Genomic DNA, 27682 nt, shown 5'->3' with positions numbered 1-27682 from the left:
TATATATATATATATATATATATATATATATATATATATATATATATATATATATATATATATATATATATATATATATATATATATATATATATAGATCTATACATACATGTATATGTATACATATGTGTAGATGTATATATATATATATATATAGATGTACATGCAATATGTACACATATATACATATATACATGCATACAGATATCTATACATATATACACCCATCACACACACATACACATGCACACAAACACACACATTAGTAATTTGTTTTCTTATCCAAAACTACGTCAAAAGTACTGAATGGATCTTTATGAAATTTGGAAATTATATTCTTTGCATAACGGCCATAACTCCCATGAAAATTCATATATTTTTGATGTTGATGAAATTTTAACCCGAACATAACAAATGAGCATTATTTAGAAAATGATGTCACACGTTATCGAGGCTACCATTCTTTTTGGATGTGCAAAAGGGGATGACGTCTTTATTCCAAGAATTCCTCTTACTCCATCAGGAGCAGACATTCCTTTTACATTCAGAAGACTACAATTCCCACTTCGTGTGACTTTTGCCATGTCCATAAACAAACCTCAGGGTCAAACACTGTCTTTAGCTGGTCTTCTCTTGGAAGAGCCCTGCTTCTCACATGGACAACTGTATGTTGGCTGCTCAAGAGTGGGCAGCAACAAAAAACCTATTTGTATATGCTCCACAAGGGAAAACAAGGAACATAGTTTACAACGAGGTGTTATAATCACAACAGCAAGAAAGTATGTACATGATCACCTTCTTTTACGAAACTTCATTGACTTTCATATATTTATATTGATATACATATATATACGTGTGTTTGGGTGCGTGTGTGTATATACATCTCTATATATAAAGATGATGCGTAGTCTAGACGGCGTTTTTAGATTTCATTATTCTCTTTAACCCGGGCAACGCCGGGTATTTCTGCTAGTATATACTAAATAATACGTTGGTCATAATTATTACTGTGTATATTTAAATTACCAGAAAAATACAGTCTTTGAAAAACGGACGCTATGTAACATTTGAAATAGGTTTTGGTCCTCTGTACTGGTACATTTACGACGTCTGGAACAGCAAAGTTATCATAGAGTTGAAACTGGTAAGTTGCATCTATTATTAATCATTATTATTACCTGAGGTACAGGATTAATAGAATCGATCAAAATGCATTAATGTATTTCTTTACAGCTCTTTACGTTCTGCGTTCAAATGTCACCGAGGTCGACGTTGCCTCATTCTTTAGGAGTCGATAAAATAAGTACCAGTGGAACAGTGGAGCCAATGCAATCAACTTACCCCCACCACTAAAATTGTTGGCTTTGTGCCCAAATTTGAAACAATTATTATTATTATTATTATTATTAAGGTGGCAAACTGGGACAATTACTAGAGTATTTAGACTATTTTGTAGTATTTGTACCAGTTCTCTAGATTCTGAGTTAAAATCTCATTGTATTTCATCCTTTAATTATCAATAAAGCACCAGACAGGTACTGGGGGCAATGGTATCGACTAACCCATTTCCTTCAAACTTGCTGACCTTGTGCCTAAATTAAAAACAATCATTATTATTGTAATCAGGACGGCGAATTGGTAGAATCGTTACAATGTCAGAAAAATGCTTTGTAGTTTATATTCTGACATCCTACGCTCTGGATCTGTACGCCGGGTTTAACTTTGCCTTTCATCCTTCCGGGATCATTTAAGTAAAGTATCAGTCAAATTCTCCCCTCTAATTTATGACCTTGTGCCTACGTGAGAAATTATTATTATTCTCAGTTGGGCAGTAAATTTGGCAGAATCATTAGAGCGTCGGTCAAAATGCTTGGTAGTTTTTAGTTAAGGCCATTTGCATTGTAAGTTCAAATTGCATCAAGACCAATTCTCAATCAAAGCTAGCCTATAGTTATATGACAACAACATACTTTACATGTGTCGAGTCAAAAGGAAATCCAAAATTTGTTATGTTATTCGTTTGCAGGAAAGGGCAACTTGTGCGACCCTGATTAACGATTATAGTCTTGCTGTAGTAAATTCACAAAATTATTTAAAGATTGTCGACTTGCAGTCTTGTCAGATTTTAGTAGAACTTACTGAACCTGTTTCACCTGGAGTGAACTTTGTGCCAATTAAAGAAGGTAAAGGTAAGTTATTATTATTATTATTATTACGCTAGTGCCTATTAATTTATTTAGCAGGTATTTTATCGTGAGGTTAGGTGATAAGTTTCCTCAAATCTCAAGAACCTTCGCAAGGATTCTTACAGAATATAAGATGCTACTTTTCTGCAGGACAACAATGTGTGTTTGAATTCCAATTTCTGTTAGTCTTTTAGCTAGCATTTTGAGTGTTATGCCAAGTGCACCAATTATCACAGAAATAATTATTGTATAAGTCTTCCACAGTCTCCTTAATTCTTTGGCTAGATCCAGATACTTTTTCAATTTCTTTGGTATCGTGTCTGCCATTATAGGGAATTGCAAAGTCTATAATGTTACACTGTAATCAATTGCAAAATCTATGTAATCCTCATTTTCTTCTCTACCGTTTCTACTGCTCAGCTGCCCAGGATTTCCTCCCCAAATAGGAAAAAATAGTTATGCCCTACAAACTAATCGAATCATCGAATAACTTAATGATACATATAATAAAGCTAGTTTAATGAAATAACGTTTTCCTCTCTCTCTTCCCTCCTTTCTCTCGTCATTCATTATATATATATATATATATATATATATATATATATATATATATATATCACTTTTCAAAATAGAGATTCTGCTGGTTTCTGAAATTGACAAAATGCTGAAGGTGTTCAACACACAAACCGGACACTGTAGTCACGTGATACAAGGGATTAACCATACAATATCAACTCTATGGGTAAGTGTTACTTCATTATAAATTCGACTTCCTTATCATAATTGTCTTGCCGTCTAACTCTAAGGGAATCGTAGCCGCCTAAACGAAAAGTCACGAACTATCAACCGAAGGATAGGAGAGTTCTTATGTTGATTTACTGAATTGTGTTTCTGACAAAAACATTTAAATCTCATTAGTCCAGTTCCTCTGGACTGTTGAGATTTAAATGTAACAGACTAGAACAAGACAGCTGGTCGGAATGCCTGGAGTAGATATGTGGTAAAGAAGTTTAATAATGAGATTTTTTTCCTGATCACATGGTTCACAGTCCAATCCCTCTGCGTGGCACCTTGGGTAAATGTTTTCTACTATAGCTTCGGGCTGACCACTTCCTTGTGAGTAGCTTTGGTAAACGAGAGTGAAAGAAACCATGCATATGTGTGTGTGTATATATATATATATATATATATATATATATATATATATATATATATATATATATATATTGTATATGTATAAGTATATTTTGTATATGTATAAGTATATATTTGTGTATAAGTATATATATGTGTATAAGTATATATATATATATATATGTATATGTATGTATATATATATATATATATATATATATATATATATATATATATATATATATATATATATATATATATATGTATGTATGTGTATATGTATATATATGGCTTAGTAGTTAAGGTGTTGCACTCCCGATTGCGAGATCGTGGGTTCAATTCCCAGACTGGGCATTGCATTGTGTTCTTGAGCAAAGCACTTCATTTCTGCGATCATTTCGACATCTGACATGTGGCACCTGTTGCATCTGTACAGGTAATATCGATCTGATGGAGGGACTGAGCTTATGTGTACACGAACATTTGATCACTATAAACAAACCATCTGTGTGGTTGTTCGGTAAGAAATTGTTGATCCCTCATACGTCGTCTAACGACGGGAGAATCCATCATATATGTGTGTGTGTGTGTGTGTATGCATACACATATGTATGTATATATTTGTGTGTGAGTGTGTGTGTGTTTATCCTTGTCCACCACGGCTTGACAACAGGTGTTGGTTTGCTTATGTCCCCAATAGCCTAACGGATATGTCGTAGTCTTTGTGAGTCTATTTGAAGATGTGTTGCTAGGGTATTCAGTTTTAGATATGTCAAAATAGATTATGGTATTTCTTTTCCTACCTTCTAAGTTAGAATTTATGTGTCTTGCAAACAACTTGCACATGCAAGTGCTACCAGTCAAGAATTCCGCATACCGGAATTATTATTAGATTTTTAAAAAATATATTTTATTTTATTACAGTTTCTAACCCCGTTTTTAGTTGCATATTCAGTCTTAAGAGATTTAGATTCAGTAAATTCTGCTTTTTGTTTTATTAAACTTTTTTGACTATCTGTAAATTTATCCGTTTTGTTTATGGTAATATCAGGGTTTTAATTTTCTTTATTCGTAGACCTAGTGCTAGTTACATTATCACTGTGGTTAATCATTTTAGATAGGATTATACAAATATTACCACTTATTCGTTTACTTGCAATAATTTTTATGCTTGAGTGAAAGAGTTGTTTTGTATGTTTATGTCTAGAATTTACGCTAAATTTACTCAGTTCTTTTAGAGGATGTAATAAATTGAATCTTATCCCCAAGACCACTTTTCGACATAAAGTCAGCAACATTGTCACCGCCGCCGTCACCGCTTTCATGCGAAAATAAAAGTGATTTTAGTTCATATTTCTTTCAGGCTAACAACTACAACAGCAACAACGATAGCGCTAAGGGCCACAACGTAGGTCTGGTCTTTATTGACCAAGATGACATAAACAACGTTGTCTATATCATTGATCTAATGAATTACACTATCTTACAAATACTGAAGTCATTTGATGTCGAAGGCAGTCGTGCTTTTCTTAAGAATGTAACTTGGTACCGTCAAGTAACAGACGATGGTTCGGCCATGATCATTCTCGTGGAAAGGTTTCTAAACGGAGGACAAATGCAATATTTTAGTCATGCTGTTGTGTGGGACATTGAACATGGTGAGTTAATTTACTGGCTTCCTTTTCTACAGTTTTTGTCATGTTTTCTGTCGTCATCATCGCCGTCGTGATGATGATGATGATGATGATGATTATGATGATCTTCTTCTTCTTCTTCTTCTTCTTCTTCTTCTTCTTCTTCTTCTTCTTCTTCTTCTTCTTCTTCTTCTTCTTCTTCTTCTTCTTCTTCTTCTTCTTCTTCTTCTTCTTTAGTATTCTCAGCATGCAGTGAAGGAGCTTCTTCGTAGTCTTTCGATCAGATGGAAACAATAACCGAATCTTACATAAATTACATCCTACTATCAAAACAAAAGAACAACCTGGAAAATGTGATCCTAAACACATGATAAGTGAAACATAACATAAAATAAAGACTGAATAGTCCTGGTTGAAACGCTTTTTCTTAATCCGAGGTGGGCTAGGCTAATCACCACTTTCAAAACCACCGCTACCAAGACCACCACTACCAGACTAATCCTCCAGTATGGGCACCCTGACTTCCCACTACTGATATAAAGATTATACAATCAACAGCAAATATAATTATCATTTGCTATCACAACACCCACTTTCTTGCAGTATTGAGTTATACGCATTTTACGTTTTGAGTTATCGTTCGTGACTTTAGCTTTTAGCCTTCCCGGGTTGATAAAATAAATACTAGTCACATACTGGTATTGGGTTATTTAATTGAATTCCTTCCTACCAAATTGCCAATACAATATTTCTCTTAAAAATAATAATGAGGATAACATTTTAAGTGTGCAATGAATTGAAAGGGTCGTTAGAACCCTGGATATCATGCTTTCCAGCATTTTGTAATTCCCCTTTCCATTCTAAGTTCAAACCCAATCGAGGTCGACTTTGTACTTCGTTTCGCTTTTTATCATTTACATCCAAATCCCTTCCATGAAGGTTAGGTTTGATGGGTTACAACCGGTTGTAAAATTTCTAACCTTGTTAAATTTAAATTACGATAAACGTAAACAAACAAACGAAGTTTGCTTTTAGAGCCGTTGAGATGTCTTAGAAAGTTAATGAAGTGATTTTTAAATTCTCAAACGTAGGATAATATTATGAGTCTCATAGCTGGCCGCCAACACTTTTTTCTGCAAATTAGGGGTAGCTTATCCTGTTCAGGCGTGTTTGCTTGCTAAGGGGCTATTATTTCAGCAAGATTGCAACAATATTGAACTTGAGTTATTCGAGAGAAACTCTGAAAAGGGACTCTTATTTAGCCGTATTTTTCTATGATTTTATTGATGTGTTCCCACCTTATTTATTCATTTGTCTTGCAGGCAATGTACAGTGTATGCTGGTTGACCACGAGTACCTTGAAGCGAACTCTCATGTGAAATCAGCCTCCTTCTTATCAGATGACCAATCCGTTTTATCTAATCATAAAGACAACGTGATAAGAATATTCTCGGTTAAATCAGGTAATATGAGACAAAAAGTAGTGAATGGGCAGAACAGTTGCATGCCGAACTGGGTACCTTGTGGTATTCAGTTAAAGTTATTCGTATTTCATGTTTGATTTTGGAGGTCGCTAAAATTAGCACCAGCCAAGTATTGAGAATGATTATATCCACTGCATCTTTACCCTAAAAATATAGCCATGTTTCAATGATAGAAATCATAAACTTGTAAGACACTTAATTACTTTTTAATTACACACACACTCGCGGGCGCACGAACACATTTGTATGTAAATGTCGAAGTATGAGAATGAGTGTTCAACACTGCATTGGTGGATAAAATTTCTTTATTTGTATATTAAAGTTACCTTTGGTTTCATGCTAAGAAAAATGTCTTAATACCTTAACAATTTCTTCAAGCCGATAACATGGTGGAATGGCGTTCGTCTCCATATGAAAAATTGTTAAGATATTAAGATATTTTTCTTAACATGAAACCAATGATAGCCTTAATACACAAATAATATATATATATATATATATATATATATATATATATATATATATATATATATAGTCGTTAGTGATGGTTTCATGCTTGAGTCTCTTCAAACAATCTGCGGGTAATATAAGATTAGTAACAAAGAAATCCCATATATGTATGACGTTTGAGAACATACGCGTAGCTTCTAGTCATGCGTATTTACCCGATGTAATAATAAAGGCACAACATCTTTTCAGTCCTTCTGTTAGAGGTGTCTGGTTTCTCTTGGATGTAAAAGTTTAAGATTTATGAGAAAACTTTCTATTAATGTTACTGAGTAGCTTTTTAGTTTGGTTTTCTATAAGATGTACATTTATCTGTGATAAAATTTAGGGTGATATTTAAGTACTTTACGAGATTACGGTTCGTAGTAATGGTTATACATAGGTCGGAATGTTTAATTGTGGTAATAAAGTCTTTTTTAAAAGTTTCTCGTATATGCTCATTGGCGTGTTGTGAAACGACCAGCTCATCATCTCTACTTAATCCAATGTTTTACATGGGAAATTTCTTACTTTATAAGTCTTGTATGTACACATACATACACACACACACATACATGCATGCATGCATACATACATACATACATACATACATACATAAGTCGGCGAGATCACAAATCTGTGTTATCAAACGATCCTATACTAAGACCAAATGGATCTGTGGGATGTCTTTTTCAACCAGGTCGAATCTTTGTCAAAGAGCAGAGTTCTTTGAGCATGCGTAATTAAATCGATGTCACTATTATCTATTTTATCATATCATCTAGCGAAGTAGAGTGATAGTATTTGTTTTTATCGATTAACTCCAAATTATTTAAGTCTGGTACTAATTCTAAAAGTCACTGTTTTATCTAGGTTGTCTGTTCAAACGTCTAGAACAACATCACAGCAACATTTCAACCATCGTTATACCAAATGCTCATCATTGTTATCTACTTTCTTACTCTAACGAAGAGGTGGTCTTTTGTCTTTGGAGAAGTGATACCTTTGAAAATCTGGCGACTATCAAACTAGACGAAAAGGTAAGAAGACTATCTTAAGTGGAAAAAAAAGAAACACCACAGAATATTTTGTAATACTGCTTTCTTTAGTTTATCACTCCCTGTCAACCAGGGCCAAAATTTTATAAATGTACATTGTCTTACTATGGTTGATTCAAATAAACTATGTCGTTCCCATTAAACGTGGTTTCCGTGCGGTGTGAAAACGATAATTCATCAAAATAGATACAATAGAACGTTGGACAAAATACGAACAGCTATATACATCTATCATTGTAGAGGCGCAATGGCCCAGTGGGCAGCGGATTCGCGGTCGTAGGATCTCGGTTTCGATTCCCAGGCCAGGCTTTGTGAGTGTTTATTGAGTGAAAACACTTAAAGCTTCACGAGGCTCTGGCACGGGGTGGTGGCGAACCCTGTTGTACTCTTTCACCACAACTTTTTCTCACTCTTTCTTCCTGTTTCTGTTGTAACTGTATTTCAAAGGGCCAGCCTTGTCACACTCTGTGCCACGCTGAATCTCCCCGAGAAATAAGGGTACACGTGTCTGTGGAGTGCTCAGCCACTTGCACGTTAATTTCACGAACAGGCTGTTCTGTCGATCACGAATCTCCCCGAGAACTATGTTAAGGGTACACGTATCTGTGGAGTGCTCAGCCACTTGCACGTTAATTTCACAAGCAGGCTGTTCTGTTGATCGGATCAACTCGAACCCTCGTCGTCGTAACCGACGGGGTGCCACGACGTCATTCTTTATTTTTGTTCAGTTCCTAAGGTGGCGAGTTGGCAGAATCGTTAGCACGCTGGATGAAATGCTTAGCGGTATTTCACCCGTCGCTACATTCTGAGTTCCAAAGTCGACTTTGCCTTTCATCCTTTCGGTGTCGGTAAATTAAGTACCAATGAAACACTGGGGTCGATATATTTAGATAGTCCCCTCCCCTCAAATTTCAGGCCTGTGCATAGGGCAGAAAGGATTATTTTGTGCAGTTCCTGCCGTGATTCTAGTCTTTTTTTCATCCATCTCTCAGTGATCAAGGATGTTAGTACAAAGAATTGTAAGAGCATCGCGAATAGAATACCTTTTAGCATTTGTTCTGGTTCTCTGCGATCTAGGTTCAAATCCTTCTGTGGTCAGCTTTGCCCTTCATTATTTCGGGACACTGCTTAAGTACTAATACAGTACCGGGAGCGATCTTTCTTTTCTTTATGGAAAAACAAATCGGTTGTATTTAGATTTGGAGAGAAATGGAATCCACAACGTTTAGATATCTATGTCATGACGAGGCTCCTACGATTTCATCGGGAACTGAGAGCTCCAGATGTGGCGGTTGTGTGCGCGCGTGCGTATGTGCGTATGTTTGTATGCGTGCATATGTGTGTGTATGCATGTGTGTGTATGTATGCGTGCGTGTGTGTATGTATGCGTGCGTGTGTGTATGTATGCGTGCGTGTGTGTATGTATGTATATATGTATGTATGCGTGTGTGCGTATGTATGCATATATGTATTTATTTATGTATGTATGTATGCGTGTGTGTATGTGTATGTATATATGTGTGTATGTATGCGTGCGAATGTGTGTGTATGTATGTGTGTGTGTGTGGGTATGTGGTATCTTGTGTCTATGCACGGAGGTAATAAATTTTTATTGCTATTTACCAACTCCTCTTCCTCTTCACGATTGTTCTTGTGTTTGTTTCCAAAGCCGTCTGCAATAAGCCTGAGTGCTGGAGGACAAGTGATTTGTGGGAGAAGTAAGAAAAACGGGCCACCAATTACTGTTTGGACGCTTCGGAATGGACCAGTGGAGTATGACAGTCTGGCTTTCGGAAAACATATTGAGAAGTTTCATACACAAAGTTAGTTTTTTTCATTTTTATTTCATATCTTAATGACGCAAAAGTGAAAGATTTTTATACTACCAGTTCTCCCACCCTACATTCTGAAAAAGCTGCTGAATCCTTTAACATGAACATTTAATGTGGTTTTAGAGTCAAGGTTTTGACTGCTACTTGAAGCATGGTGGTATCTCTTAGATACCCCAAATTATAATTTTTATAATAATTATTACCGTTTGAGTTTTTTATTCCCATGCTGGCCACTTGATAAGATCAGTATTTTAAATAACGATCTTATCTTTATATATATACTAGCAGTATAACCCGACCTTGTCCGGGTGTGACTTATTACGCCTTCTACGATAAGTCTTGCTAGGTGAAAATCAACTAAAAAAGAAAGCCTTACAACGGAAAAACCCGTATGATGTAAATATGTTCATAATTCAAAAGACGATGAAATTAATAGTGAAAGTCTGAAGGCGTAACATTATTAAGCGTACGTAAATTTCATCCGTCTAATTGGCTGTAGAAATGCTTGTGCAAAACAACTTTTTGCGCTGCCCTGATTATATATATAGTAGGGTAATCCCTTTTAGTAGGAGGTAGGATGGCAATTTCTGATGAAGCAATTGCTGGCGATCTGTTGCTACACAGTTTTGCCAGAATTCTATCAGATTAGGCAGAAGATGTTGATGCACCATTTTGCATTATGTTCAAAGTAGCTTCTGGAATGTGGTGAATTGCTGCAGTCTGTTGCTGTCATTTTAAACTAGTTGCTTTCTTTCCCCAGCAAACTCTCTTCTTTGGAGGCATAATCTATGTATATATTAAACAGAACAAAAGTTATAATAGATGGCAGGGTCGGTACTTTTCACATATCTGTAATTTTTCAGATTAACACCCGCACGATTACCCAACCCTAACCCTAAACCTAACCGTAACACTAACCCTAATCCTAACCCTAAACCCTAACCCTAAAACCCGAACCCTAACACCCTAGTGAAAATCGTGGTATATTTACCAAACATTGACGAACATGAGTTATATTGTAGTGAATGTTTTGTGAGAGAGAAGAGGAAGAGAGAGAGGGGGGGAGAAAGGAATAGAGATGGTAGCAATGAAGAGAGAGAAAGAGAGAACGGAAGACAGTTATAAAATAGCAATGCGTGCACGTGTTTATATAAGAAACACAGAAACTAAATCTTATATCTATAATGTTGAATTGTGTATGTGTTTATGTGTATGTTGTTGTCACAGATCAGGAATGTGTGGTCGTGTGTGTTTTTACGTTTCTATGTTATGAAAAATATGTTAGAGGTAGAGGAAAGGTATTATATTAGAGAGAGGAAGAAGAAGTAAGAGTGTAAAATGTAACCAAGTTAATCTATGACTTTGTATGTATCACTTTCTCTCTCTCTCCCTCTCCCTCTTTTACTCTTACTCCCTATAACAACGCCGGTACAGGGAGAAGGGAAGGAATATAAATGTTGCTAGAAACGACAGCCAAATCTCCCTTAAATCACACAAAGTAAACGGAATTTTAAAAATCTAATTACTGCACTGGAAAGTTCAGATCGAGAAAATTTCCATTGATGTAAACATTTTTACGAAAAAGTGGAAAATGTGGACTTCTATAAACTTTCAAAAAGGCTTCACACAAATACACAATTTCAGATTTATATATTAAGATATATATATATATATATATATATATATATATATATATATATATATATATATATATATATATATAGTCTGGAAGAAAACTCTGAATGACCTATCCTGTAGGTATGTACATAAATGTACGTATATATGCATATACCCATTTATTATTTGTATTACATGATCGAACACCCGCGTCATCCCTGCAAGTAAGTTTTGAACTTTACATTTCTGACACGACTCTATTTATCTTTGTATCTTTCTCCCCCTCTCGTTCTTCCTTCTGTTACTACTATATTTCTCTCTTTTCCTCCCTGTCTCTCGTTGCTCACCTATATTCTACTTCCTCCCCTTTTTCTCCCTCTACCACTCTTTCTCCTTACTCCTCGCTGGTCACATGTGTCCAGCCACTACTTCCTTTTTTATCAAGGCTATCGCCAAGCACGCACACAAACATTCTTTGTCCTACTTCCTTCCAGTACGTTGCTTCACAGCGTTCAGTTTACACATTTTTTCACATCCGGCCGTATAGCCTTTTTTGTTTATTCTCACTGTTTCGTTTTCCTGTCTTGTTTTCTGTCCGCCACTACATTCCTCCATGGTACAAATTTAATTTGTGGTCCGTGGGAAGAGTCATTCTAACGATGCGTCCTGCCCTAACACTTCGAAACGCTTAGTTTTAGAATGGTGGCAGCTGATGAAGGAAATGTTCTCTATGTGGCCTGTGTGTTTTCTGTACTCTGTTTATCATTTTGTCCATGTTTTTTGCAGCGTCCTGTACCCAGATATGCATCTATATATACATGTAGATGTAGGTATGTACATACATGTACGTATATATGCACATACTCATTTATTTGTATTATATATATATATATATATATATATATATATATATATATAAGGAGTGCTGAAAACCTCCTCGTGAACGGTCTGGCTGGAGGCCCAACTTACTGAGTTCTTTTGCGAAGTTTGGAAAAATTGAGGGTCCGCTGCAAAAAGTGTGTGAATCTGAGAGGGGAATATATTTAATAAAACTATAATTAACTGATCCTCCTGTATTTTCTTTTACCAAAATCCAGGAAGTTTTCACCGCACACACACATGCGCGCGCGTTTTACACACACATACTCACACACACACACACACACACACACACACACACACACACACACACACACACACACACGCGCACACAAAGAACGTTCACCTCAACCGTTATAGTCAGTATTGCAGACTAAAAACTCGTCAATTTTACTTTGCTGCTGCTGTTTACTGAAGAGAGTTTGTTGTTGTTGCAGTTGCTTTTGAATCCTAGGTCAGCCCTATTTAAGTAAAACTTGTTACATCCATGACCATCTCATATTTGTGTATACCGGTAACAAGCTTCCTTTTTAGGATAGTAGGGTGTGATTTGAGGGAGGTTTGTCTGTTGTCTTTAGCAAATAGAGCAGTTATGATGAAACTGCCTTATTGATTCCTCTGTAGAGATTAGCTCTTATACTGTGGTATCCAATCATGAAGGAGGCGCAATGGCCCAGTGGTTAGGGCAGCGGACTCGCGGTCATAGAATCGCGGTTTCGATTCCCAGACCGGGCGTTGTGAGTGTTTATTGAGCGAAAACACCTAAAGCTCCACGAGGCTCCGGCAGGGGATGGTGGCGAACCCTGCTGTCCTCTTTCACCACAACTTTCTCTCACTCTTACTTCCTGTTTCTGTTGTGCCTGTAATTCAAAGGGTCAGCCTTGTCACACTGTGTCACGCTGAATATCCCCGAGAGCTACGTTAAGGGTACACGTGTCTGTGGAGTGCTCAGCCATTTGCACGTTAATTTCACTGGAACCCTCGACATCGTAAGCGACGGAGTGCCAACAGTGCCAATCAGGAAATACCATTGTTAATGAAGATTTTCCAACAATATTGACATTATTAATAATTCTTTATTCTTTTACTTGTTTCAGTCATTTGACTGCATCCATACTGGAGCATCACCTTAATGATGATGTTCTTTTTTTTAATCTTTTTATTTTAGATTTCCATAATGTCCAAAATATGATGCGTAACAGAAGTAATTCTTAAGATTGAAAGAAGAAGCAATAAAACAGTGGAAGAAACAAAAATCAAGGATTAATTGAAACAATGAAAAATCAATGTTGCAAAAAAAAAAAAAGAATTATTAAATGTGTTAACTAACTTAATTAGTTTTCCCTGCAGAAAGCGTCTGTGCGTAATTTCCTATCCGTCAATTTAGTATAGCCTAGCTGTGAAAGTTATGTCGCATGGTTTCACCACGGGGCTTTTCCGGATCATGGAGTAAAGACTGAATCGACCATTTTCGTTGTTATTGCACATATCATCAAGATTCGCCTACCTTTCTCCAGTGAGGGATTATAGCGGAAAGTTTACTTTTTAAAATGTAAACAATAGCCGCAGGAGTGGCTATGTTGTAAGAAGCTTGCTTCCCAGCAATGTGTTTCCGGGTTCAATCCCATTGCGTGGCACCTTGGCCAAGTGTTTTCTACTATAGCCTCGAGTCGACCAAAGCCTTGTGAGTGGATTTGGTAGAAGGAAACTGAAAGGTATATGTACCTATATATAAATACACACACACACATATATATATATATATACACATTTTACATATACATGCATATACATATATGTGTGTAATGTGTGTGTGTGTGTTTGTGTTAGTTCGCCCACCATCGCTTGACAACCGATGTTGGTGTGTTTACGTCCCCGCAACTTAGTAACTGGGTAAAAGAGACCGATAGAATAAGTACTAGGTTTACAAAGACTAAGTCCTGGGGTCGATTTGTTCGACTAAAGGCGGTGCTCCAGCATGGCTGCTGTCAAATAAATGAAACAAGTATAAGAAAAATATGGTAACAAGTTTATATTTGTACATACTTAGCGCTTCTAATCTGTAATATATTTGTATGTATACTGAGTCACACTGATAAGTTGTTAAAACAAAACGAAACCAGTCATTCTCTGTTACCGGAAATACCTTCTAGTTTAATCACAGGACTTAATCTTACAAAACTAAATGTAGATATAACTCTATAATGGCTCTTTCTCTTATATATATATATATATATATATATATATATATATATATATTCTTTAAATTCATTAAAATGTTTCAGCTTCAAAGCTGCGGTCATGCTGGGACACCATCGTTGACTGAGCTGCACCGTTAGTTGAAACCTCCTCTGATATGTGGCATTTGGTCAATGAGGAAGTTTGATGCCGCTGCCCTCATCTGTGTTTCTTGCCGATTCAAAAATTTAAAACGCTAATGTTAAGTACATCCTTAAGCCTGATAGCTAGAATCCTAGATAACAGCTGAAAATGCAAATAAGGTGATCACTTTCGTTTGAATTCTTTGTTTGTGATTGAATAAACGTATAACTCAAGATGTTCCAGTTATGAACATCTTTTAATATTATTTACTGCTGATGAAATTTTTGCTGAGCAAAAAATATTATATTCGCGGAGATGTACTTGCATAGCAAGTGACCTGGTCTGAGATCGTGTGCTGGAACGAAAACAATTGCAGTGTGGAAGGTGTTTATAAGCCATTTAAAATAACACACAAAGATTTAAATGTTGAAGTGAATCTAACGGTTTTTGTGTGTTATTTTAAATGGCTTATAAAAATATTATAATTCAACCAAATTTATAATAATAGTAATTTTAAGTAATGGAGATTTGTTTTACTAGGACATTCATTTCTCGGAAAGAAGATGGGTCGGTTAAATCAAGTAGGAAAGTAAGTCTTCACTGATCCTAGAAAGATTTGAACGTCAAGCTGTTAAAAATTATAAAGCATCTGGTTTCTTAAACATTGCAAAGCGGCAGTGAGAAGATACGAACCATTAATACTCTCGTTTGGAGTATTAATAACATGATTAGTCCTAATACGTTGCATGTAACCGCGTAAAGTCATGGACTTACAGGAAATGATGTTTAGTATGTTACTAGTTTTTATACTATCCATGTACAGATACGTGACCTCAGCGCTTAGACTATTGGGCTCACGATCATAAGGTAGTTTCATTCAATTAGCGAACCGGGCGATGCGTTGTGTCTTTGGGTAAGATATGACATTTCACATTGCCCCAGTCCAGTAGCAACTCATAGACCATTAACCCCAAATATTGCAAAGCAAATGCCCTCTGATGGCAACGGCACATTGGATGTTGATAACGATTGTACTAGCTACTAAAGAAAACTATCCAGTCGCTTGATCTACGAAAATAACAGCTAAATTTTTTTCATATAACACCTTATAAGGTGTCTTAAAGGACACATCGCATATTGAGTCTGAAAATGACGAGACGGTCACAGCTAGAGTTTTTTTTATCGACATTCATTTGCGACCTAGACACTAAAATGTATTTGTTTTAATGTACGCCGGAATGATAAAAAGTGGTCCACTCCAGCAAGATAAAATAGTGTTTATTGTAAAACATTGTTTCCATCACACTTCTACTTTCCTCAACATTTACAAGAAGAAAAAGAAATCCATCTCCATACATTGCAGCATATAGTTGTAGATTAACAGTAGCTTTCAGCTCTCCTTCACCAATAACAGGGCATAACCAATAACACCACCGAAGTGGTGCAATCGAATACACCCTTTTCTTATAAATGTATGACTTTGTGTCTATAATTAAAAAAAAAAAAATGAAAAAAATCAACAACATTAATACATTGACCGTTTTCTGATTCTTTTCAAGTTACTGAAGTTAATAATGATTACTCTCCATAGTTTTAGCCAGTGGTCTATGGCCATGCAAGGGCAACGCTAGCAATGCTGGTATGGTATTCTTTTTGCAACTGGTATTTGTGTGAATGAAGCAGTTTGATACTGCCATCCTCACGATTTATTGTTGCGAAACAAATGCAGCCATACATTTGTTTAAACATTTATTGATAACCTTACATTAAATAATACACAGTAGTTAAAATTATTAATTTATTTAAGTGTAGTAGTAAAATAAACCAAACACTCAATTCTTTAACGGGAAGTCCATGAAAGCGGTGTACAGTTATGTCTCTGAATTGTGCTACAAACGAATAATGTTAAACTAGGGAAGTAATAATATCATTTGGTATGGAGAAAGTCTTTACTATTCTGAAGTTAATCAACTTCTGTGAAACTTTATTGAATAACTCCACAGGAAACACAGGGCGGCAAAAACAAAATCTTTTGGAGCACCACACTCTAATAAGGACTGCAAATCAGCTGCAAGAAAAATGAAAAAGAAAGAGTGAAAAGTAAAGGAAATATCACGAAGTAGTATGTTAACAAATAATTATCTTACTCAATCATTGAGATAGGATTGTTCATAAAGAGAACTATCGACATTTGAATAAAAAACAACACAAGTAGAAATATAAATTGCTCTTCACCAGGTCCAAAAGCCTTATCATTCTCTAAAGATATGAGGTATTACTATAATCAATACCATTTTTGTTTTAAGTGCACCAGTCGAATAAGAGAAGTGAACCCATGTCAACAAGAACTAAAACCACTTGCGTTATTTTACGCACACTTTATTAGCTCTATGACGTTCATTACAGAGAGATATATAAGTTTTAATAAATAATATCTGCAGTTTCATGATTTTTCGTTCAATTTCAATTGTTAGCATTGACTAAATTTCTATCACAGATTATTGCTGTAAAGCACTTCTAATAAGATCAGCAGGTAACACATCAGCTCATAAGAATTCACTGGAATGGAAGGTAATCAATTCTACATTATATATATATATATATATATATATATATATATATATATATATATATATATAAAGCTTGTAATAGCATGTTGATGTTCGATCACAAACTCAGCCGCAAAAATAATCAGAAGCATAACTTTTCTCAATTTTGACATACTGGCTGATATTTGGAATAGCTGCTTTAAGAAGAGGAAAAATATGCCCGAAAGAACGAGACAAAGCAACAAAAATGAATAAACCATGACCTACCTTGTGAATTAGTCGATCATTTCAGAGATCAAGTAGAGTCATATAAGCTGATATATAAAATTCAAATTGAGAAAGATCACAATTTTAACTCTACCGTTCAACTACATAAGTTGCTGAGAAGTGTAAGCAAAGGTTGTATTTATATGGAATACATGGAAGCGATTTCTATTCCCGGTAACACTTACCTACATTAATGATCGCTTACTTGCGATCATTCAATCTGTCAGAAACAGCAGCCAAACCTCCTCCTGCAAATCGCATCCAGCGTCTTAAACATTGACATATAGAATGCAGTTCGAGGTACATAATGCTTAAAATACGAGCAGGTTGTGACTAGAATGCTTTTGATTATAGACAGTATGTTCATGGTTTGTCATGGAACTCAAAAACAACAATTCTTAAAAATTGAACATTACGGCCTTACTTTAAGTTCCTTTATACTTCTAATGATTTATGCATTTGTAATGACAGTCCAGTTGGTAGAGACGTAAAACTCAAGGTTAAATAAATGCCTTAGACTTTTCTGTGTTTACAAATATACATCCAGCTAGAATAGATTTTGTATTTCTTTCCACCTTAATAAATAAAACAAATATCGATATATGGAGAACAGTTCAATCATCGTACAAAAATTTATTTTATTAAAAATAAAAACGTCAATCAATTTTTTACAACACTCTACTGATATTGGTTTCAAATTTTGACATAAAACGCCCCAGTGCTTAATTCGTACTTATTTTATCGACCCCGAAAGGATGAAAGACAAAGTCGACCTCGGCGGAATTTGAATTCAGAAAATACAGACGGATGAAATGCCGCTAAGCATTTTGTCCGGGGTGCTAACTATTCTGTCAGCTCGCTGCCTTCACACTCTACTGATACTGGCTGTCAATTTACACGAGTAAATAAGAAGTTAGAGGTAAAACCCAACAAGTTAAAATATTTAAAGGGTTGACTTACTTAACGAAAAATTCAAGGAACAAAAAAATCCAAAAATACAGACTGAGCACAAGAAAACTCGAATGTAGAATAAAATCCAACTCCTCTGTCTTGCGTAGCTAAGGAATTTTCTATACATATAACTGAAATTTCGCTTTCTCATCTTTTTACGCTTCTTAGTTCGGTTAGAATTATACCGCAAGAAAGAGGAAGGGTATTCAAAATGATTTAGCATCAACAAATAATCGTTCGACATTGTGTCAGTTCTAATTCAAGTGTATAAATGTCTCGATCTGAACTTTTTAAAAGTAGACGAGATCTTGAACATTTCTTGATGTGAATTTATATGAATGCTTCTGTGACACGTTTATATTATTTTAATTCGAGTTCTACGTGAAATTATCGGTTTTATTTCTAACCAGACACAAATATTGCATATTTTAAGGATATGATATAAACATTTGGTCTTGTGACGTTCATATCATTTCCAAAGTATCAGTGAACTGAACTTCCGTTACTAAAAGCTTTTAGGTTCTTTCACCTAAACTTGAATCATACAGTAATCTAGGCATTGTGTTTTCTCCTTGATTATACAAACTTTCGGTGCTTCAAATCAAAGACGGTACAGGTCGGTATCATGATGATAAACAGCTCACCAATACAAAAGAAGTAGGGCTGTATAATTGTGTTTACAATTGTGTTTTTGCAGTTAGCTTACAGTGAAGAGTAAGTTTTCCAATACAGAAAATTTGTTATTTCTGATGGATTAGCTTCCTCTATAAGAACAACTCTGTTACTGGTCTGTTTAACTTCTTAAAAAAATAGATAAGTTGGCTTTGGCTCTTTACAACCATTTCGGAACCACTAGAAGTTTTTAAGAAGATAAAGAGAAAGAAAAAGTGGAAAAATAAAGACAAAAACATATTGGAAAAGTTGGAATAGAAGACAAATGTTTGTGATTCGTTATCACTGGTTGATATTCCTGTCCATCTTGTAGTTGCTTTTGTTTAGATTCAGATCATTTCTGACTGGAGTAAATCTTTGAGCAAAGGTATTCCAGCCACGACTATTTCGCCCTTCACCCCGGTATAGCATATCCAGGAGAACATCATTCGTTGATTTCCCTTCTTTTTCATACGGTAGGGCGTATATTGAGGAGATTTGGTTGTCTTTCCCAGCTTGCCGAGAGGCTGCAGATTGGCTCTATCACTTAGAGTTATAGCAGTAAACAAGTAAGGCCGTGTTGTATTTTATTTTTATCACATTTCAAAACCAAGGGCGATTCCAAACCAAGCACTGGGAGTCTAGTATCATCCTTGCTCATAGCAATCAGCACACAAATTTATTCTGTATACGAAAGTAATTCTATATATAGGATGTTTTCTGCAATGTATTTGCGAATTTCTTAGAGAACTAACCTGTAAAATTTATTCTCTCAGTCTGACTGAGATATTGTGCTTCTGGTTTCACTGGAGGGGAATGACGAGATCCTGCGCTAGGTTGAAATCGCGATTCTTCGGTTGTTAGATTGCATCTTCACTATTAGAATTATAACACCAAGAAAAAAAAAAAGAAAGGAAGAAACAGGGGTGGGAGAATCAGGTGTACTGTTGGCGAATTTCATGAAGCAAGGAAGTTTTGATGGATGTAGTGTCTCGACAGCTGACAACTGATGCAAGTAGATTATTCCATGCTTCAGCAATTCTGAGCGTGAAAAAATGTCATAGGTACTGTATCGTTTTTTGATTTTGTAAGCATGTTCCCTTGTGTTAGACATGAAATTCAGAAAGGTGCCCAAGGTTGTTGTTGGAAAGATGGTGGATAATCTTGTGGGTGTATACCAAGTCAGATGTTGGAGCTTTTATGTGTCCATGCCAAGAGAAGCAAGACGTTCAGAGTATGATAGATGCCTGACGGTGAATGTTCATCTGGTTGCACGTTTCGGAACAGTAGAGTGATATGCTGAGCAAGATAAGAACTCAAGACTGGTGATACAGACTGTAAGTGTGCTGATTGCTATGGACGTACCATAGTCAAATACAGCTTTAAATAGGAGAAATTATTATATACGATGAACTCTCTGGATTCTCTCCCTTCCTCCACATCTTGTTTAGCTTATAGCTTACAGATTTTGTTTACTTTACTGTGATCCATTTTTCCTTCCCCTATTTTAATAATTTAATTTAAACCTTTAGTATAGCGTTATAACTCTATGTAAACCAGAGTTCTTGTTTCTAACGGTCACTTAATTGGCCATATAATATTATAACTCGTACGTAACCTTATCATTTCGCATTTGTCTTGCTTCTATATGTTGGTTCACTGACGATGAATATATGTGCAATTCCAGCACCTCTTACTTCTTTGGAGTAGAGTGCACATATATTTTGAAACATATGTAGGAATTAAAGGAACTTTTGTTTATATGCGTTTTGCTCCATTTATATATATATATATATATATATATATATATATATATATATATATATATATATACATACACGACGGGTTTCTTTCACTTTCTATCTACCAAATCCTTTGGTCCGCTCGCCGGGGCTATAGTAGAAGACATATGCTGAGCAATAGGATTGAAGCCAACATCACATGACTGGCGAGCAAGCTTCTCAACTATACATACACGTTCAACCAAAATATTCGTTTCTTCTCTAGGCAAAGGGCCCGAAATTTTTGGGGAGCGGGCCAGTCGATTAGATCAGCCCCAGTACGCAACTGGTACTTAATTTATCGACCCCGAAAAGATGAAAGGTAAAGTCGACCTCGGCGGAATTTGAACTCAGAACGTAAAGACAGACGAAATACCGCTAAGCATTTCGCCCGACGTGCTAACGTTTCTTATTTCTTTATTGCCCACAAGGGGCTAAACATAGACGGGACAAACAAAGACAGACAAAGGGATTAAGTCGATTACATCAACCCCAGTGCGTAACTGTTACTTAATTTATCGACCCCGAATAGATGAAAAGCAAAGTCGACCTCGGCGGAATTTGAACTCAGAACATAAAGACAGACGAAATATCGCTAAGCGTTTCGCCCGGCGTGCTAACGTTTCTGCCAGCTCACCGCCTTTTTCTGCTAGTTCACCGCCTTGTTCAACCAAGATATTGTGCTAAAATATATTTCAAATGGCAGGAAGAGAAAGCTGAACTGATGACATTTTATAACAGGTTTTTATGGAAGAATTTTAAAAGCTCCACATTCATCATAAATGTCCTATTAGTCAACATTAGTTGTGATATTTCCATACTTTGTTTAAACAAAGTAGGAACTAAATAAACATACACCACTCTCGGACACACGCAAATATGTATGCATGCATGCATGTATGTATGTATGCATGTATGTATGTATGTATGAAAATACCTATCGATGAATGTATGCATGCATGTATGTAAATACCTATCTATGAATGTATGCATGCATGTATGTGAATACGCATGTACTCATATATATATATATATATATATATATATATATATACATACACACACAAAGAGGCACACATACACACACACACACACATATATATACACACATGCACACACACTTATATCTTAATATATAAAACAGAGTTTGTTTGTGTGTGTGCGTGTAGGCGCGCGCGCGCGTATGTTCCTTATGGATTCGAAAATTGAGTTGCCGATTTTGACTTATGAGGTGTCAAAACATTCAGTAATCTTTCAACTACTAAATAAAGTATGTTTTTTGCACAACAGCTCTTTTTTACTACAAAAATAACCTCAGAAACGAGTTCGGGTCGCACAATTTTGAGGTCTTTAGGTAAGGGAGGCAACTCTGCCAAAACAATCCTCATGTCTTACATAGAGCATAATGAGAAAATGTTTAAAATAAAAGGAGTTTTACCAGGGAAGGAACCTTCCAAGATATACCGTCAACTTTATTAATATTATTTAGTAGATAATCTTTTAATGTGAAATATGTTTGTCTGTGTTTTGTTTAGCCCAGAGTTGCCTCTGATGTAGCAGACTCATCGCATAGTTTTTTTTTCTTCCTGAAATACTGTATATCTGTGTCTTTCTTTTGATGAAAGGGTGTGTTTTAAGAGTCATTTGGCTGCTATTTGTAGTAGCTCAAATTACCATAGACACACCTGTGTGTGTGCTTTGCTGTGGTGAAAAAAATACTTTTTCTCAGAATATTTTGCACAATAATTTTTAAAGAAATCTGGACGTCTTTCTTACTGTTAACCATTCAACTTCAAATTGCGATTGTTAATTGTTGGAAATCAAGTAGTCTGAGATGTACATTTAGTGTTATCGTATAGAGTGGAAGTTAAATCAAAATTTTCGACTCATTTTCTTGTGGTTAGTAATCCATTACTTTAAATTTGAAGCCATTAAGTCTAAACATTATTTTACTGAGTTTAGTCTTTCGACTGTTACCATCATGGGGTATCGCCTTCAAAAATTTAATTGATCATACTGACCACAATACGTATTTCAATCTGGCATTTATTTTATAGATCTTTGCTTGATGAACTACAGACTTTGAAACATAGTTGAACACAATTCTCGATTTAACAACAAATGTAAATATGGTACTTTGGGCAAGAGTTTTCTACTATAGCTCTAGGCCAACCATAGACATGTGGCTGAATTTGGTAAACAGAAACTGCAGCGTTGTTCATCAGAAAATGACAAAAAACATGTTTACAGAGAAGAGTTGTTTGCTTCATAGCGTGTGTCGATTTTGTCCATAAGAAAAGAACAAATAATACAATGTTGGTTGTAGGTCGTAACATTCGGGCAACATCCTTTTCAGTATGTAAGAAGTCCTTTCAAGGATTTTCTCTCCGTGTATAAATCTTTATACACTCTTATATATATATATTCTCTAGGTTTTTACTCCACTCTAAACGCTTTACAACGTTTGTTTTTGAAAGTAGTAGTTTTCTGATTGCAGTCCGCTCGTGAAATGTAGCTCCCTGTGAACAGTTTTTGTGGAAACTCGGTTCTTGAGGGAGTCATTAAGCTCTGCAGTAATTTTGGGAGCTGTACGTTTGTGATCCTTTCTAATAATTCGCGTAAGAGTCCGACGGTCTCGATCTGAAAGTTTTGGTTTGCTTCCGGAGTTTTGTTTCGACGAGGAGATTTTTCCCTCTTTCTCAAAGGCTGTCATTACTTTCGAGACAGTGCTTCTTGATACACCAAACATTTCGGCTGATTTCGTTATGCCAGCGCCTGCCATACGAGTACCAAGAACTTGACCTCTTTGAAAGTCCGATAGATCTGTCATTTTAATGAATTTTATTTACCTTTTTCTGATGATATCTGAAAAGAAACAGCAATTTTAGCAAAACATATTAAGCAACACTAATAAAAAAAAAACATAAAAATAAACAAGCTTTTGATGGTTTTATAGATATTTCAAAATTATGATGCTATGGTGCTAGGTGTTTCCATTATTTTGTCCAAACCCTGTGTGTGTGCGTGTGTGTGTGTGTATATATATATATATATATATATATATATATATATGATGTAGAGATAAACATACGCACAAGCACACACATACACACACACACACACACACACACACACACGTAATCTAATGGCGGCGAGCTGGCAGAACCGTTAGCACACCGGGCGAAATGCTTAGCGGTATTTCGTCTGCCCGCTACGTTCTGAGTTCAAATTCCGCCGAGGTCGACTTTGCCTTTCATCCTTTCGGGGTCGATTAAATAAGTACCAGTTACGCACTGGGGTTGATATAATCGATTTAATCCGTTTGTCTGTCCTTGTCTGTCCCCTCTGTGTGTAGCCCCTTGTGGGTAGTAAAGAAATAACACATATATGTAATCTTTTATCTTTTATTTGTTTCAGTCATTAGACTGCGGCCATGCTGTAGAACCGCCTTGATGAATCGATTCCAGTACTTATTGTAAAGTCTTTTACTTATTCTATAGGTCTGTTTTGCCGAACCGCTAAGTTCTGGGCACATCATAAACACACCAGCACCGTTGTCAAGCGGTAGTGGGGCATAAACACAGACACAAAGACACACACACACACACACATAAATACATGTATATATATATATATGTATATATATATATATATATATATATATATATATATATATATATACATACATGACGAGCTTATTTCAGTTTCTGTCTGCCGATACAACTCACAAAACTTTGGTCGTCCCGAAGCTTTAGTAGAAGGCACTTGCCCAAGGTGCCATGTTTCACGCAGTGGGACGGAACCCGGAGCCATGTGGGTGGGAAGCAAGTTTCTTACCACACAACCAGTTCTGGGTCTACATGTATATAAACATGTAAATGCACAAATGTATATGTATATACACATATCGCACGCACACACACACACACACACACACACACACACACACACACACACACACACACACACACACACACACACAAATGCATGTATGTATGTATGTATGTATGTATGTATGTATGTATGTATGTATGTATGTATGTATTAGATTGACTTTACCGGTGTATTCAGTCAGTAATTCGAATACAGAAATTTGTAGATTCACAAATGGGAACCTTTATAAAGGGGAGAAAGTAGAGATTCTTTAGCATTTAGACAAAATGTAGAAATATGAGATTAAAAGCAAATTATTATAACAAAGGGCGGGAATAAAATTCATAAATTATAAAACATAGATAAATAAATAAATAGTGTTAATGTAAACAAATGAAGAATACGACGAGAAAAATGGAATAAACAAACAGAGTAAAAGAGGGGAAAGAAGAGAAAGATGAGGGTAAGGAATGGAAGGAATATGATGTAAGAACGGATGGCTCGAATGCGTATACGAAGAACGCGCACTCACTCATATATTGGGTCATCCCATAAACAATGCGGTTTTTCCAATTGCATTAAATAAAAATCGGAGGTGAACAAGATAGACCACCTTCATCAACTTGCTATAAAAGTAGGTACTAATTTTACCTTATCTTTATTCTTAGTACAAGTTTCGAAGAGTGCAGTTCAATTTTAACAGTTATTTTTCCAAAGCTATAATGGAAGTGAAAAAGGAGCATATTCGGCATATTTTACTTTATGAGTTTAATAAAGGAAGCAACGCAACGGAAAGTGCAAGGAATATTAATGCAATATATGGGGATCGGACAATAAATAAGCGTAAGCCAGTGTCAACAGGTGGTTCCAGAAATTCCGAGGCGGAAACTACAGCCTAGAAGACGAACCTTGTCCTGGAAGATCTGTAGAGCTCGACGAGGACGTCCTGCAAACCCTGGTGGAACAAAATACCCTCGTAACTTTGAGGAGCTAGCAGAAAAGCTTGGATTTAGTCATTCAACCATTCATCGACACCTGCGCTAGAAGAAAAACGACCATCTTTGGTTTCAAGACGAAAAGTGTCTTTCCATCAGGATAATGCTCGGCCACATAGTGTTGAGGATAACATTTAAAAGGCTGGAGCAGTTTGAATGGGAAACGATGCTTCACCCACCATATTCGCCGGACATTGCCCTATCTGATTGCAATTTATTTTGCAGTCTTCAAAATAATTTAGACAGAAAAAAATATGAATTCTGTAGACAAAGTCAGAACAGTTCTGGAGGAGTATTTTTCGTCGCGGACAAGTGAATTTTCGAAGAGGGGCCTTGCAAGTCTACCAGATAGATGGAAGAGCATATATATGTAGTTTGTCTATTTAGCAAGAAGTTCAGCCAAAATTTGAAATCTACATTATTGCGTTACTAATCAATTTTCGACCTTAAATCATGAACTTCGGCTTTCAATGTGCTTATTTTTTTATCTAGTTGCTTAGAAACAGGAATGATTTTTTCTTGGTGTGGCGGATCAATCAGTTCAGATTGTTTATTATTTACCATTTGGCTCATAAATCATCAGTTCATTTATCAACACTTTGATAAAGAGAAATTGTGTACCCTTATCAAACAGGTAGTCATGATGGGTATATTGGGCTTCGTATAATTGTACCCCAATGTCACTTTGATGGTATGCGCTGCTCTCTCATACATATAAACGACGAGCTCCTACCAAACTCATTCACAAGGCTTTGATTAGCGCGGGGTTATATAAGACATGCCCAAGATATCATGAGAGTGGGAAGCAAATTTCTGACCCTACAGCCACGTCTACGCATATATTTAATATTAATAGTAACTGTTTACGTATAATTGCCAGCAGCAGCAGCAACAATAGCACCACCAACAGCAGCAGCACCTACAACAGCAAAAGGCGCAGCGGTGACGGTAGCAGCAACAACAACAATAACAGCATCAACAACAACAGCTCCTACAACAGCAACAGGCGCAACGGCATCACGATCCCACAGAAGTACATAGGGTGCACTGGGAACTCTCTCAAACAGCGTATTTCCAATAATCTGTCCTCCTTCAGAGACCTAGAAAAGAGATTCTAGCATATCTGGCAATTACGAGACGAAGAGATTCCATACTCGATCGCATGGAAAATACTTCGGAACCCAGGCCCCTACATCAACGGGACGAAACGATGTAAGTCATGCATTGCCGAATGCACGAGGATCCTTAAAGACTCGCTCGTGCCAGGGGTCATCCTGAACGCTAGGACGGAGATTTTCGGACCATGCTTGCATTTTAGAAAATTCCTGCTGGCTATTTGGAATCCGCATAGCGGTATCACAGCCGGAAACCAATAGCCAAGGCCGAAGGGAGACACTCGTTTACCTTCATGATGCTTTGACGACCGCAAGATAGCAGCGCGGCCGATGATCGATGGATAATGGCAAAGGGAGATAATCACCTAGGGTTTTACTCTTAAAAACGAGGCTTTCCCCCTCCATATTTATAGAGGTCTCAGGCCAGCAGTGTTTGGGGTCTGAAGATACGACGTAAGGCTAAACCCCTTAACAATAGATCCATTTATTTCGGTTAGTGACTTATTCACGAATATACCAACACTAGCGCCGCTAAGGGTAATATTCTCTGCGAACGCACAAAAGCTTTTTTCAGAGTTATTTACTTTGAACTGTTATTATCTCATATCTGATTAGCTTGTTATTACGTAACATGCTTCACGATTTTAGTATACATACCTTATTAGTATTTCCTTCTAAGTTCTGTATACTCTGGGAACGTATTACAGCCCTTTTCAGGGCTACTTTATTTGAATTCTTACTATCGGATAATTAATTTCATGTTAGTATATTAATGGCTTCACAACTTGGCTATTCATAACTTATTGGGAATTCCTAAAAACAAGATCCTGTGTAAGACAGTTCGGTATTCTCAATAAATGCATAAAAA

At 36.2% G+C, this 27682-nt stretch overlaps 1 protein-coding gene and 1 long non-coding RNA gene across 3 annotated transcripts in view; one reads left to right on the top strand and one right to left on the bottom strand.

Annotated features, from left to right (window-relative positions):
• LOC106870193 (uncharacterized) overlaps positions 1-13619 on the top strand; it is a 32846-nt gene extending 19227 nt beyond the window's left edge. For both annotated transcript variants that reach the window (XM_089350700.1, XM_089350699.1), the window contains 8 exons: positions 1030-1144; positions 2027-2189; positions 2819-2928; positions 4684-4978; positions 6277-6417; positions 7798-7964; positions 9652-9805; positions 13479-13619. In XM_089350700.1, coding sequence (XP_089206826.1) covers positions 1030-1144; positions 2027-2189; positions 2819-2928; positions 4684-4978; positions 6277-6417; positions 7798-7964; positions 9652-9805; positions 13479-13525 — 1192 coding nt within the window. In that variant the 3' untranslated portion in view covers positions 13526-13619. The remainder of the gene's footprint in view (positions 1-1029; positions 1145-2026; positions 2190-2818; positions 2929-4683; positions 4979-6276; positions 6418-7797; positions 7965-9651; positions 9806-13478) is intronic.
• A 2909-nt stretch (positions 13620-16528) lies between these two features.
• Positions 16529-20396, bottom strand: LOC149136042 (uncharacterized). The gene is made up of 2 exons (XR_016241494.1): positions 18409-20396; positions 16529-16700 (listed from the first exon to the last, which is right to left on the bottom strand). It is a non-coding gene; the product is annotated as an uncharacterized LOC149136042 (long non-coding RNA).
• Between the last annotated feature and the right edge of the window lie 7286 nt (positions 20397-27682).

The sequence above is a fragment of the Octopus bimaculoides genome, chromosome 4, assembly GCF_046866305.1.
Source record: "Octopus bimaculoides isolate indiv1 chromosome 4, ASM4686630v1, whole genome shotgun sequence".
Classification (NCBI taxonomy): domain Eukaryota; kingdom Metazoa; phylum Mollusca; class Cephalopoda; order Octopoda; family Octopodidae; genus Octopus; species Octopus bimaculoides.
This window is presented reverse-complemented; position numbering and strand designations above follow the sequence as displayed.